This window comes from Pteropus medius, unplaced genomic scaffold, assembly GCF_902729225.1.
Source record: "Pteropus medius unplaced genomic scaffold, Ma_sr-lr_union100, whole genome shotgun sequence".
Taxonomy (NCBI): domain Eukaryota; kingdom Metazoa; phylum Chordata; class Mammalia; order Chiroptera; family Pteropodidae; genus Pteropus; species Pteropus medius.
The window spans coordinates 9470652-9484733 of NW_024350924.1; the positions used below are offsets into that span (position 1 = coordinate 9470652).

Sequence of the window (14082 nt, forward strand, 5' to 3'; positions counted from 1 at the left end):
CCAGGCCTGGGGAAGGGGGCCGGATGCTTCTCTGCGTGTGTGTATGTGTCTGTGCAAAATTTTGGACCATGTGCAGGCATTATCTATTCAAACTAAATAGAAAATAAAAAAGTAAAAACAAATAAAACCAGTATGAGCTCCCACTCTCACAGAAATATCTGGTATTTCGACGCTGCTGGTAAATGAACATAGATGCCTCCCCTGCCATCAGAATGGAACGAGCAGCAACGGACAGGCCTGACGAGAGGGGATGAGCTCGACCTCGGCCTGAAGCCAAGCAGCAGAGACAGGCAGAGCTTGGCCTGGGTACTGGACGTGCCCCCAGACCAAGATCCAAAGCGCAGGAGTGAAGGAATGAAAACGGGCATCGGGTAACTTGCAACGGAGTCATGGGCCTTGAGAATCTCCTGTAATGTTGACCAAGCCGAGAGAAATAATTACACGGCACACACCTAACCGCACATCCATAGCAGAATAACTCAATGAGCTGTACGCATGATAAACTCAAAGAGACCCGCACACTATACACACTATAACCAATCTGTCCAAGGACGGAGAGAATTTTGAAAAGTACCAAGAGGGAAGCAATGCTCGCAAGAGATCCTCAGCAAGTTTGAGAGCTGATTTCTCATTTAAAAACAAGCAGGTTGAAAGCAGTGGGGTGACAAAGTCAAAGTGCCAGCGTAAAAGGCTGGTCGATAATAACAGCAAAACGGTTCTTCAAGCCAGCCTTAACGAACAGTTAGGAGAGAGAAAGGCTGTTGCCTTAGAAACGTTCACCCTCAGACCATCTCTCATTAGTAATTAGTTCACCGAGTAGCGGCAATTTTGGTAGCCAGTGAGCACCCACGTGCTCGTTCACATTTCCCAGTCTCCCCTAGAGTCAGGTCAAGGCCATTTTACTCATTCTGGCCAATACCATGAGCAGCAGTGACAGCTGTGGCTTTGCAGACTGAGGTCATGGGCGCTGCTGCAGGACCCATGGGCCTCTCTTTTCCCCTGCTAGAAAGGCCTCGGAGGCCCAGAGTTTCAAATCACTAGTCTAAAATAAAGACAGAGGTGGCCCAACACACTCAGGAGTGTGCGACAAAACAACAACATCAAAACGAAACCAAAAAACACTTTGTTGTGTTAAGCCACTGAGATCTGAGGTTTCATTTGCTACCTCTGGAATCACAGCTTGTGCCAAACAGTACAATTATCAAAGGAACAAACTAATAATGAACCGACGCCGACTTCTAATTCTCTTTCAACTACTGATTTCTAGAGCAGAGAACAACTCTCCTTTTCATGGGACAAATCAATTATTTAAAGGCTTGTTTCTCTTTAGTTTTCTCTTCCCCTTTAACCTCATTGCTCAGTAATTGGCCTACTTGTGGGGTCCTCTTCTATTTTAATTCAGCCAAACTCGGGGAAGGTAAATTATCCAAATTTGGTAACCCGAGGTCTAAGACAGTATAAACACATACTGATACTCCATTCTCTTTGACATTGAGAATGAATTTTCCGCCACTGTGGATGGCCTCTCACATTTTTTTCCCAGGCTGCTCAGAGCAGGTGCCATGGGAACTTCAGCTCTGCTAAGACACACTACTCTGAGCTCCTTCTAGGAGACTGCTGATTGGGGCGGGGAGCAGGGGCCAGGACACAGCAGAACGATGGCTCCACCCTTCACAGTTTCCGGCTGGGTCTCAGTTGGCCTTACTGCAGCCTTAGGCCATCAGCCTCCTCTCCCGGGCTTATGGAAATAGGCAACTGTTTTCATTCATTCATTCCTTCACCTTATGGAAGCAAGACCTAGCAAGTTCTAAAAAGCATGTAAGCTGGTAAATGTAAATTACTGATTCGAGAGGCCATTGGTTGTCTTCCCTTGAGGCTCCAAGAAATCTCGCTAACCAGGCTGATTCTGCGGCAACATTTCATCGTATCATTTCCACATTCTGTGTTTCATGGAACACAGTGTCAACCAGAACAAGAGCGCACTAAGAACACGAGTCAGAACCTCGGAGTCGGGAGAGAATGCCCAAGGTTTCAGAACTACGTGTTCGATTTTTAAAAAACTCCCTTGACACTGAAACTGGATTTATAACTTAGAGAACACCCCGGGCAAAGAGTGGCTGATTCCATACCCCGAGTGCCCGGCGGGCAGGAGCACTTGAAATGGTTCACCAGGTCGATACAGGTGCCTCCGTTCTGGCACGGCTGGTTCTGGCACTCGTCCACTTCGTACTCACAGTTGACGCCCTGATAGCCTGGGACACACTGCCGGGAGCAAGCGAGAAACAAGACATATCGGACCGGTGCTGGAATCAGCGAGCGCAGGGGCGGGCTCCTGCGGCCCTCCGCGCCCCAGCCCCGCCCAGCTCTGGCACGCTGCTCCCGCATCTCCCGGTAGCCGTCCTGGGCACGGCTGCCTGTGGCTGTCCAGCACTGCCCTCTTCCAGCCAAAAAAATCACTTTAAAGGGAAGGCAGGGGCTGGGTGTAGAGGGGGCGTTTCAGATATGACCCCTGTGCAGAACTGTGGCCTTCCTGTGTGCAAGTTTTCTCATCTTTAAAATACACGTTTCTCTATATGATGAGGGTCCTGTGACTCAGCCAAACAGCCCGTGTGGGTGGTGACGAGGACACTGCGTTTACTGAGCTCCAGGTTCAGCAAACTCCATGCACGTGTGAGACGCTGGTGGAGATGGGGCGAGGGCAGGGAGGTGGGCTCACGAGCGGTGGTCGATCTGAGGGCTCGAGGGATTCTAGGGCTGATCAAGAAAAAGACAAGGACCCCCACGGTGGCTTTGACGGGTATGCATCTGGGGGGAGTGCCTCACAGCACGAGCTCCAACTAGTGGGGGTCGGGGGGAGAAAAGGAGGGCATGTGGAGTCCAAGGGAAGGGATAACTGACGGGGGCTGATGTGTTTGGCGATGTCACTCAGCAGCCAGCCCGGAGTCTCTGGGTCACAGATCTCTGAAGGGCGGCAGTGGCTCGGGGTCTTTATGACCCAGAGCTCTTGTTACCTATGGTAGCAAATCCTAGGTTCAGTTTTGTAGAATATACAAAGCCAGCGGCCTCTAAATGACTAAAAACCTGCTTCTTTCAGCTATGTTTAAGACACCTGGATGTGTAAAATTTTAAGTCTGGCGCCGGCAGCTTTTGAGCTAACATTACAGCCTGCCCTGAGGAAGGAAATAACCCAAGGCAAATACACAGAGGCCGACTTCGGCTCGTTTACGCAAAGCAGAGAAACAAAGCTTTCTCGGCGCTGCATGGTCGCCTGGACTGGTATCAAAGTCAGGCCTCTGGTATCTTCTTACTACCTTGCTCGACCCATTATTAGCCCAGACAGTAAGAAGACAGAGGCACGGCCCCTAAAAGACACACACCTCCTCAAATGCCCACACGTAACACTTAGCATAACGTGACACGGAAGAGGCCGAACAATGTGGTTTCTGAGTGATTAGCTGATCGGTTGATGGCTATGTAAGGGTGGCATGGGTCAAAGGGACATTCCTCAGAGCGGCTTCCCCTCTCACTCGGCATTTGGGGAAGCACCGGGGGCCACGGGCTGGGTGGGCCTTTGACATACACTCTGGTAGTGAAGACTGGCTCCAAATCCTGGACGCCACCCTATGGGAGTGCGGCGGCTCCAGATGCCTATAAAAACACCCCGCTGGAGCTGCGTCAACATATCACGCAGGGGGCCTGAGAGAAACGGTGATTAGTCAACGCCGTAATGGCGACTGGCCAAAAAAAAAAAAAAAGTATAAATTTGTAAAAAAAAAAAGACACGAGCAGCTAAACTGGATATGCTGGGGTTGACGCGCCGCGCGCCCCGAAGGCCCCCGGCGCCGGCCGCCTCGCTCACCTCGCACCGGTATCCACCGACGAAGTCGCTGCAGGTGGCGCCGTGCTGGCAGGGGTTGGACGAGCACTCGTCCAGCTGCTGCTCGCAGTAGCTCCCCGTGTAGCCCGCGGGGCACTGGCAGTGGTGTGAGTTGCCGGCGTTGATGCAGACGCCGGCGTGCTGGCACAGGCGGGCGGCGGGCAGGCCTGGCGAAGCCGGCAGACGGAGAAACGTCAGCGGAGCGCGGGGCACGTCGGGGCCCAAGCGGCCGGCGAGCAAACCGACCTCGGCCAGTTGCGCGTCAGTTTATTCCCGCCTGGTTCATGACCCTCAACCCCGGATACATCTCGAAAATACACACACAGGCCCCCAAAGTGGAATATGCTTCATTTCATTTAAAATACATTTCTTTTTTTAAATTATACTTGACTCAGTATTACGTTAGTTTCAGGTGTATAATATCATAATAATTTGATATTGATATACCTGATGAAGTGATCACCACAATAAGGGTCGTCACCATCTGTCCCCATACAGAGCTATTGTGATATTATCGACTGTACCCCCTGTGCTGTACATTACGTCCCTGTGACCCTGACTTCCTAGCTGAAGCTTGTACCTCTTGGTCCCCTTCACCTTTGTAACCTGTCCTCCCTCGCCCCTCCTCTCCGGCAACCGTCAGTTTGTTCTCTGTATCTATGAGTCAGTTTTGTTTGTTTTGTTTTTAAACATTCTACATATAAGTGAAGTCATACAGTATTTGTCTTTCTCCACCTGACTTATTTCACTTAGCAAAATACCCTGTAGATCATCTATATTGTTGCAAATGGCAAGAGTCCCCTCTTTTTTATGGTTCAGTAATATGCCATAGTGTATATCTTTATGCCACATTCGAAAAGACGCATGCATCCCCCGTGTTCACAGGGGCGCTATTTACAATAGCCAAGATATGGAAGCCACCTGCGTGTCCCGATAGATGAACGGGTAAAGAAGTGGTCCACAAACATTTCTTTGCAGAATCTCTAAACCTCTTCCTCTGCCCTCTCAGCTTCCGTCTCAGACCCTTCCCCTTGATCCCACGATAGCCACACCTGCCTTAAAACGCCGCTGGTCTGTAAATGCTTCGGGGAATGGCCCGCGCCCGAGGGGGCAGAGCTCACCTCTGCGGGAGGCTGCCACCTCACAGGAGACGTTAGGCACATCACAGTAAGCACCAGCCCATCCAGACGGACACAGGCACCAGGACTCTGCTTTCTCCTGAATACAGGTACCTTTGTTTTTACATGGGGACCGACTGCAGAGGTTTACCAGGGTCTGCAACACAGGTAAACAGATACGTCAGCATCCACATGTCGGAAACGAACAAAAGAAGGTACACTGCATTTTAAGAAATCAAAGAAAAGCACACTAGTAATAGTAGTAATAATAATAATGACAATAAGAATAATAATATTAATAATAATACTAAAAGGCCCGCACAGGAGCCTTAGCCTAGATCCGGCGCTCCCGGGTAATCCAATCATCTGATCTTGTCCAAGCCCCTTCGCTCTGCTGTTTAAGAAGTTCTTAGCACCGAAGCTCAAGGATGTGAGGAAACCCAACAGGTTAAGTTATTCCCTATATCACGATTATGTCTTGACAGATGGCCACCTCGGAGGGCTAGAAATAAAGCGTCACAGCTGTCAACCAGGCCCACGAGGCCCTGCCCTGGTCCTGTGCGAGAAACCCATACAGCTGCTGAGCAGGATGGCCTGTGGCGAACACGGGTAAAAGCGCTCGCAGCCTGTCAACCTGCCTGAAAACTGTCGAAGACCTGGTTTTGAGGGGAGAAAATCAGACTTACGAAAAACTAGTGGACTAGCACCTTCCTCCATGATTCACATGAGGTGACTTGGCCTCTAGGGAGAGCAAGGCCAAACTCACAACACAGACTGTCTGTGGGAGAAGGGGCCAGGCGGGGCGGGGTTTCCCCGGCATCAGTCGCACCCCACGAAGGTGCAGGAGCCCAGAGGAGAGCCTCCTCATCCGCGGGTACGCAGAGGTGGCTATCTGCACGTCCGACACAGCCGAGGCCTTCCTGAGGTGCGCCCTGTAAGGCTAGTTAAATGTGGCCATTTATTCCTCCATTCCCTAGAGTTCTGCAGTCCCATCAGTTCGTCGTTGTTGTAGGTTTGGTGTGCAGCCTTGGAAGGGTCACTCTGCCCCTCTGGGACTCAGTTTCTTCTTCCATGAGACGAAAGGCTAGACTAGCGGTTCTGCGGGGGCCTTCCATGAGAAGGGACGACAAAAATGTATGCTCATATATTTGAATTTAAGAGATATGTGAATAGTTTGGTTTAGAGAATGTTACAACACTATAAGACATGATAACCGCTATTATTAGCCCCTTAGCTGTGTATCTGACCTTCAAAGGTTCGATTTTGATTGCCCTTTATTTCTTTTTGTATTGCCAATGTCAACGATATCGATGTACTCATTTCCCACACGTCTTTGCCTGTTACAACTATCTCATGTTTGTGAATCCAGACGATCTTGCTAGTGTCACCATTCTGGAACCCACCGGCTATGAAGAAGTTATCCAGATTTATCACAGGGACACCCCTGAGGTCCAGAATTTTCTATTTCGGGGGAGGGGCGGGAACTGATTCCTGTCTAGAAAAAAAAAATAGGTACAATACTCTGCGATTCTGAGGGAACTGAATGAGTGAGATGGAATTCGATTACCTGGCAGTTTTTCCCAGTGTAGCCCAAGGGACAGGTGCAGCGGTAGGTGCCCAGGCCGTCGACACACACGCCTTCATTCAGGCACGGATGGGAGTTGCATTCATTGATCTCATGGAGGCAGAACGGGCCAGTGAAGCCCACAGGGCACAGGCAAGAGAAAGAGTTAACCCCATCGACGCACGTGCCACCATTGAAACAGGAGCTGAGAAGCAGACAGGGAGAGCCACATCAGCCACGTGAGCCGGTGCCTCTGACCTGATATTTAAAAAGTAAGGTTCTTGGAATCTAAGATGTTACAGAGGCAACTACTCTGAGCACCCCAAACTCCTACATCCAAGAAATTCTGCCTTTCTCCAAACTGGACTGGTTGAATCCCAGCTCCCTTTCCACAACCAAGTGGCTTAAAAGGCTGAGCTCATTAGAGATTCCCAGAGAAAGTGAAAGTTCCCAGATTTTACTCAGACCTCTGTAGTGTTCCACGTGTCGTATTTCATTTTATCCTTGAGTCAATTTAACTTATAAGGAAAGTGCTAAACAGATAGCTCTTGACCCCAGATTTCTGTATGAGAGACAGAACAAACTTGTTGATAATAAAAGAAAAAGCAAAAAACCTCCCAGAAATTAAAGAATGATGACAAGTCTGCAAAGAATCAGGAACTTTTAAATCGTTGACTAAACTGAACAAAAGGAGAATGAATCAGAATTATAGCTCTTTCTGTTCCCTAAGCAAGAAATAAACGATGGTCCAGCCCGCTCAGCTTGTCAGCCCCTGACCTTTGACCTAACTACACATCTACCGGAATGAGGAACTGGGCAAGAGGAGATGGCTGTGGACTGGGACCAAATGGAGCCTTTCTCCCGCGACACTGGGCCTGAGTCGTGGGTCGCTCACCTCTCGGTGCACTCGTCGATGTTGTTCTCACAGTGGACTCCTTCGAAGCCCGCCTGGCACTTGCAGGTGTAACTGTTGACATAGTCGGAGCAGGTCCCGCCATTCCTGCAGGGTTCGCTCAGACACTCATTCATGTCTGTCTGACACTTGTCCCCCGTGAAGCCCGGAAGGCACAGGCAGGAGAAAGCATTCACCCCGTCTGCACAGGAACCTCCATTCTGGCAAGGATCTGAGCCATTACACACGAGAGTTAGAGCTCTGGACGGCAGCCGCAATCTAATCCTACACTCGTGAAGGTGAGCGACCTGGACTGAGTCACACTAAGGACAGTGACAATTCTGACTTTTCTGTACTTGTACTTTTCCTCACGTCTTTTTGCTCCGACTCCTCTGTTTATACAAACGAATGCAATAGCACCTGCTGGAGATTCGTATCCTGTTCGGTAATTGGAACGAACTTCACATACGCCGCTAATAGTTTTGCAAAATTAATAGTCATAAGACTTTCATCGGTCCCCCACAGATTTGCAAATCAAATGTGTACCCCCGACACACAGAATCTGAGAAATGTCAATCAAGATTTTCAAAAGGTGTATGTGGGGGTGGCATGTGTGGAACGGGACAGAAAATATATTAATCGGCCCCTGTGCTGATGGATCTTTCCTTCTCCCCCTCCCTTCTTTCCATTCATCCTTCCCTTTTTTGTTTTCGTTTTTTAGATGTAGGTAGAATCAGGAAACAAAGTTTTTAAAAAATTTTTAAGTATCACATAGCTCGATCACATGCCTTACGCCTGTACCAGTTAATCAACAAATTCTGAGCTGCCTTCATGTCAATACAAATCAGAACAAAAAAGATAAGGTATAGCCCCTGCTCTTAAGGATCTTAAAATATAATTGCAAAGTCAGGTCATGAACATTAAAACACAACAACAACAACAACAAACTAAACATCAGGTGGGTAATGTAGTCACTATTTTAAAAGAGGCATTTTTATATACCTTTTTCACCTATTATGCTAATTTCATTCTGTGGCTTATCTATAATCTCTGCCGGAACAACTGTACAAGTCATATTATCTCTCCTTATTCACAGTACTCAGCAGATAGCTACCGTAATTTCCACAGCACCTTTCAAGAAACTCACCATAATTTACTGAATTATTTTAAACTAAGCATAAATATTGTTAGTCCTGCAACAAATAGGAAAAAAATTTAAATATTGAAATACTTGACTGACATACTAATTAATTTAGCAAAGGAATCCAAATAGTTTGATCCCACTCCGTTAAATATCTTTATCAACTGTACCTAGAACATATTAAATTTCAATAATGCAAGAAAAAGAACTGCATACAAATCTGAAAAGAACTAAAAAATATAGTGATTTCATTTATTTAGAGATAACATGATTATCTCTGTGAAAGATCCTAAGAATCTAAACTAAACTAGAAGCTAAACTAATCTAGAATTAATAAGTGAGTTTGGCAAAAGCAGACAACAAAATTAGTCTTTAAAACCTTTAAAAGTCACACTACATGTAAAAACCAACTTAAAACGTTGACCTAAAGTTTAGTGCTAAAAGTATAAAACTTTTAGACGAAATCAAAGGAGATAAACCTCAGTGACCTTTTGTTAGGCCAAGATTTGTTAAATAAAACACAAGAAACATGAATTCTGAAAGAAAGTTATAGGTATATTGACTTTTATCAGAATTAAAGTCTTAAAAAGAAAGTCAAATAGAAACTATAAATTGGGGAAAAATAGTTATAAAGTAAATATGTGACAGAGAATTTGTGTCTAGGATGTAAAAAAACTCTTTCAACTCAAAAATAAGACAAGTGATCAAATTTTCAAATAGGCAGAAAATCTGAATAGACACTACAGTAAGATACACAGCTGGCCAGTAAGCACATGAAAACATACTCCATCGTGAACAGGGAAAAGCAAGTCAAAACCACTGTGAAACACCATGGGCACCCACAAGAACGTCTAAAATAAAAATGAAGAATCACACGCCGTGCTCCTGAGGGCGTGGTTTAACTGACCCTCTCGTGTGACGCTTGTAGGAACGAAAATGGTACAATCACCTTGCAAAACATTTGGCGAGTCTGTAAAAAGTTAAGCCTGCATCTAGCACATAATTAATCTAGCACCTAGAGATGGTCTCAAGAGAAAGGAAATCGCACGTCCACACGGCCTCATTCACACCGGCTTTACCTGTGATACCTGTAGTACGCCCAAACTGTAACAAAGCCAAATGTCCTACTAGTGAGTTGTACATCCACACAACAGGAAACAAGTCCGCAATAAAACAGAACGAGCTATGGATACGTGAGTCTCAAATTACGTGCTGAATGAGAGAGATCACAGTCCCTCTCCCCCCAAAAAGGTCTGTATTATATGATTCCATTTATATAAAATCGTGAAAAATGCAAATACACCTGTACCGACAGAGGTAGGTCCCTGGTCGTCTGGGACAGGGAAGAAATGAGAATAGTTTTAGGAGGATGGATATGCTCATTATCTTTGAACGGATGGTTTCAGTCGTATGTCAAAACTTATTGAATTGTGCATTTAAAATCTGGTGGTGCGTTATATGTGTTACTGGTCCCTCAGTAGATGTGCTACCATAGCACTGTCCCCCCTTTTGTCAATAAAAATCAGTAAGGGGATGCTTAACAGAGACCCCACTGCCTCAACTTCTACAGCTACTCCTAAATCTCTTGAAATACAGACTTTAACATTCCTGATATTTAAGACGCGGGATAAAGTATTGGCGTGGCCAGTCCCAGCGCCAGGAGGAGCTGCGTCCACCGAGCTCTCCTCTGCTCCCCGTGCGCCCTCCCCTGCCGGGGGCGCGGGCACCGCCCGGCACACTCACTGGCGAGGCAGTCATCGATGTCCTCCTCACAGTCCAGACCGCTGAAGCCGGGGGGACACTCGCACACGTAGCTGCCCTGGGTGTTATGGCAGAGCCCGTGGTTCATGCAGGGCTTGGAGACGCACTCATCAATGTCAATTGTACACCGCTGACCTAGAAGCACAGTGCAATGAACGGTCTGGTCTTTGGGAGCTTATTCCCACAGAAGTCTGTGTGGGGTGGAGGGGGCTACTCCGACTGCTCTGGGAAGTCCCTAGGCTTCTAAGGCCCTGGCAAGCTGCTGCGGAGGACATCACAGCTTCAGACTCGGGTTGGAGTCCTGCAGCCACTAGGGGGCGCCACACGCATGCAAAAGGGAAGGCTTCTCCTGCCCAGTTAGCAGCTCCTGACAAAGGGGCTGGCCCGCCTCAGAAGACTTGGGCTTCTCTGGCCATCTGATGACCTGACTGACCACCTTGTTCAGAACTTTCGGTTTCTCCACTCCCGTGCGGTTACCTTGCCAGCCAGGAGCGCACAGGCAGGTGTAACTCTCAAAATTTGGTGCCTCTTTGCAAACGGCAGCGTTCTCACAAGGGTTGGGGGTACAGGGAGCCAATACAGTCTGACAGTTCCTGCCTGTAAAGCAAATGACAGAGTTTACGACTGAGAACTAGCCCAGGAAACGGAAATGTCCCCAACTCTATGCCGAAGGAAGCGCTCTGATGTGGTTAAGAGCCCTGGGATCTGAGAGAGGGAGGCCTGGTCTGGAGCTTGGCTGTGACCCGACTACGAACTGCACGGCCCCAGGCAAGCCGTGGCTCCTCTGTGCCTTCTGTCTGCTTCAGTGAAATGGGGATCAGAACGGGGCGTAACTCACAGAGAGGCTTTTTAAGGATTAAATGAAAACACGCTCACGCCGTCCTCATCAGCACAGGGCCTGGCGCACAGTGTGTCCACACACAGGGCCTGGCGCACAGTGTGTCCACCTGCGGGGCTGCTATCATTTTCACGCTGTTATCATCGCCACTGGTGACATGCACCTGGACACCCGCATCGACCAGGAGCGACAGCTTCTGCATCTCCACAGCTAAGACTCAGCTACTCGGCGGCCCAGCCATACAGACCCCCTTCGTGCGACCCCCTTTACGACCCCTGCCGGGCTGTCTCGGAAGGCAGAGGGGCTGGTCTGAGGCCATCGGGGCGGGAAACAGCGAGCTAACTCTGACTGCCTAGTGACAGACGTGTCCCCTTATGCTGATACCAGCAACAGGACGTTGACATTTGCCTGCCAACATCTACTGGCTTAGGATGCTGAACACGAGCTTCCAGCAAAAAAAAATTTCAATTAAAAAAAAATTTTAATTAAAGCAGAAATGAGGTTGTTTTTAAAGTCAAGTTACAACTAACTGAATTTAATTTTTTACCTTAAAATTCTGTATTCAGAAAGAAAAAAATTACCACAAATTTTGACCAGTATCCGTAACCAGTTTTTAATGTGTCTGGTCAGGACGGTGGGTCGCCAGGGAAGGCGATGTTGCTTAGTTCCCTCCAGGGCCAGACTCATGGCACCTAGAATGCTTAGCTATCCTCAACACCGAAATTTTAATCTGCAGAGGGTTTCAGTCTAATATAACTTCTCGAAGTTCACATGTAGTAAATTCTTTTCTTGGGATCCTAATCTGAAGAAAAACTGACGGCCAGAATATAGTCAAAAATTCTTATAGTATCTGAATAGCGAGAAGACAAAAATAATACTTTTGAGATGAGCTGTACACCTAGGTCGCACTCAGGGAAGCCCGTGACGGGGCCCCGCAGGGTGACACCGGCTTCCAGCTCCCACAGCCGTTGGCTCGCACTCTCTACGTTGGAGGTGAGACGATCTTGTCACCACCAACGCATATGATCAGCGCTGTCACTATGGAATGCTGCGGTGCAGACCGCCTCTGTCTGTGGCTAGCCCGTCACCTCTAACTGTGACTTCACCGGCCAGGCTGGCTGGGTGCAGTTTCCCCTACATGAAGACTTCTTCTCAAGAGGGGCAGGGGTCAGAATGTCGTATCAAGTCTTCCATGCTTTCGGCCACTCTGTCACTCTCGACCACTTAGAGTCACTCCTAACAGCTACTATGAACAGCCCAACACCCCAGGGAAGTGGGGCCCAGCATGCTGCACACGGAGGGGACATGCAAAGGCAGCGTCCACATTTCTGTTCCGTCTCCCCCACCCCGCCGACCCCGATGAAAAAACGAGGAGGTAAACACGCCACACAAGTACAACCACCCGCAAGTCAGCGGCAGCAGCGAGGCCGAACACAAAGAAATGTCCAAGCGCATTCCTCAAACACCACCTGAGGCAGCGAACACCTGCGAGTGGCACCCACGTCTTCCGCGTGTGCTCGCCATCCGGGGCAGCACCGCTCCGAAGGATGCGCAGTGGGACTGGATGCGGGAGAAGAGCGGTGGTTAAGAGGACGAGCTTCGGATCCACAGAGGATCGGGGCAAACCCTAGACCTACCTCTCACCCGCGGGACCGCCAGCAAGCAACCTGTCTGCCTCAGCTTCCTCCTGCATACAGGGGTGGCAGGACTTCTACTCTGGAAATATTGTGAGCGCTAGTGAAGAATCCACAGCGGATAAAGCGTCTGGCACAAAGTAAACTACCCAGTTTGGGGAGCTGCGACTGGTAAGACCACAGGGCGGGCCACGAAGGCCCTGGGCTCCTCCGAACAGTGGACAAAACCATCAGCTACGCATCAGCTCCGGCCACACGTGATTAACTGAAAATTTCGAATCTGGATGTACAGAGAAGGCAAACGAGCTCCCCTAGCGCTGGCATCGAGGAAGGCCACTGATTTCTCACAGCTCCGGATCCAGCCAGCGAGGGCAGGACGGGGTGACCAGGGAGCGACTCCTAGGGCAGCGACACTGCCCCACAGAGCCCATCTCTGAGACTCGGAGGTCTGGGCTGACAGGGCAGGACCGAGCGTCCGCGCTGGCCCCTCCCCCGCAGCACTCACCTGTGTACGGCAGCGCACAGTGGCAAGTGTAGCCGCTTATGTCATCAAAGCAGGTTCCTTGGTTCAGACACGGATTTGAAGCACATTCGTTAATATTCACCTGACAGTTGTAGCCTGTAGACAGAAAAGGGGAAAAACCGAAACCAGTGAAACCATCTGTAGCCTCCTCGTTACCTCGGTTACTAAGCGACCCTTTCAGTAGCAAACAAGAAACACCTCAGAAACTGCATGCATTTCTTCAGGCCACTGGAATACCTGTGCATTCACTTCCGTGATGAGTCCCTGACACACATAAAGTCTGTCAGTAAAGGACAGTGTCTAATTGGTCAAAAAGATGAACAGAACAATATATTCTAATAGCCTGAAAGACTAATGCATCTCCAAATACGGCACAAGTAATTTCTCAATAATGGGCCAAGATGTTCGTTAAGGATAAAAATCTGCTGCTCTATGTAAATATAAGCTCCTTCTATACAAAGCATCTGGCCAGGGCTTAAAAAAGGGGTATGAGTTACCAAGGGACATTTTGCGTTCGTTAGTCCAAGCCCCGGAGCTACGCGCCCTCTTTCAGAAGCAGAGCCTCGGCCGCTGACGTGCCAGCACGTCCTGAAACCACCAAGGGCTTTCCCCTGATCCGGGACATGGAATGAGCCCCGCTATGAGAAAGAGGAAACTGAAAAGCCATTAATGGGGCTAGGACGGTACCGGAATATCACACAGCCCTGCACCTTCCATGGGGCCTGAGCTTTACG

At 48.7% G+C, this 14082-nt stretch overlaps 1 protein-coding gene across 1 annotated transcript in view; it reads right to left on the minus strand.

Moving 5' to 3' along the window:
• The window catches only part of NOTCH2 (notch receptor 2), a 142828-nt gene that overhangs the window by 18955 nt on the left and 109791 nt on the right, over positions 1-14082 (minus strand). Inside the window, exons 15-22 of the mRNA XM_039841353.1 lie at positions 13331-13444; positions 10831-10950; positions 10336-10488; positions 7455-7683; positions 6563-6764; positions 4999-5152; positions 3860-4044; positions 2130-2262 (exon numbers count right to left, since the gene is read on the minus strand). Of these exons, the coding sequence (XP_039697287.1) occupies positions 2130-2262; positions 3860-4044; positions 4999-5152; positions 6563-6764; positions 7455-7683; positions 10336-10488; positions 10831-10950; positions 13331-13444 (1290 nt within the window). The remainder of the gene's footprint in view (positions 1-2129; positions 2263-3859; positions 4045-4998; positions 5153-6562; positions 6765-7454; positions 7684-10335; positions 10489-10830; positions 10951-13330; positions 13445-14082) is intronic.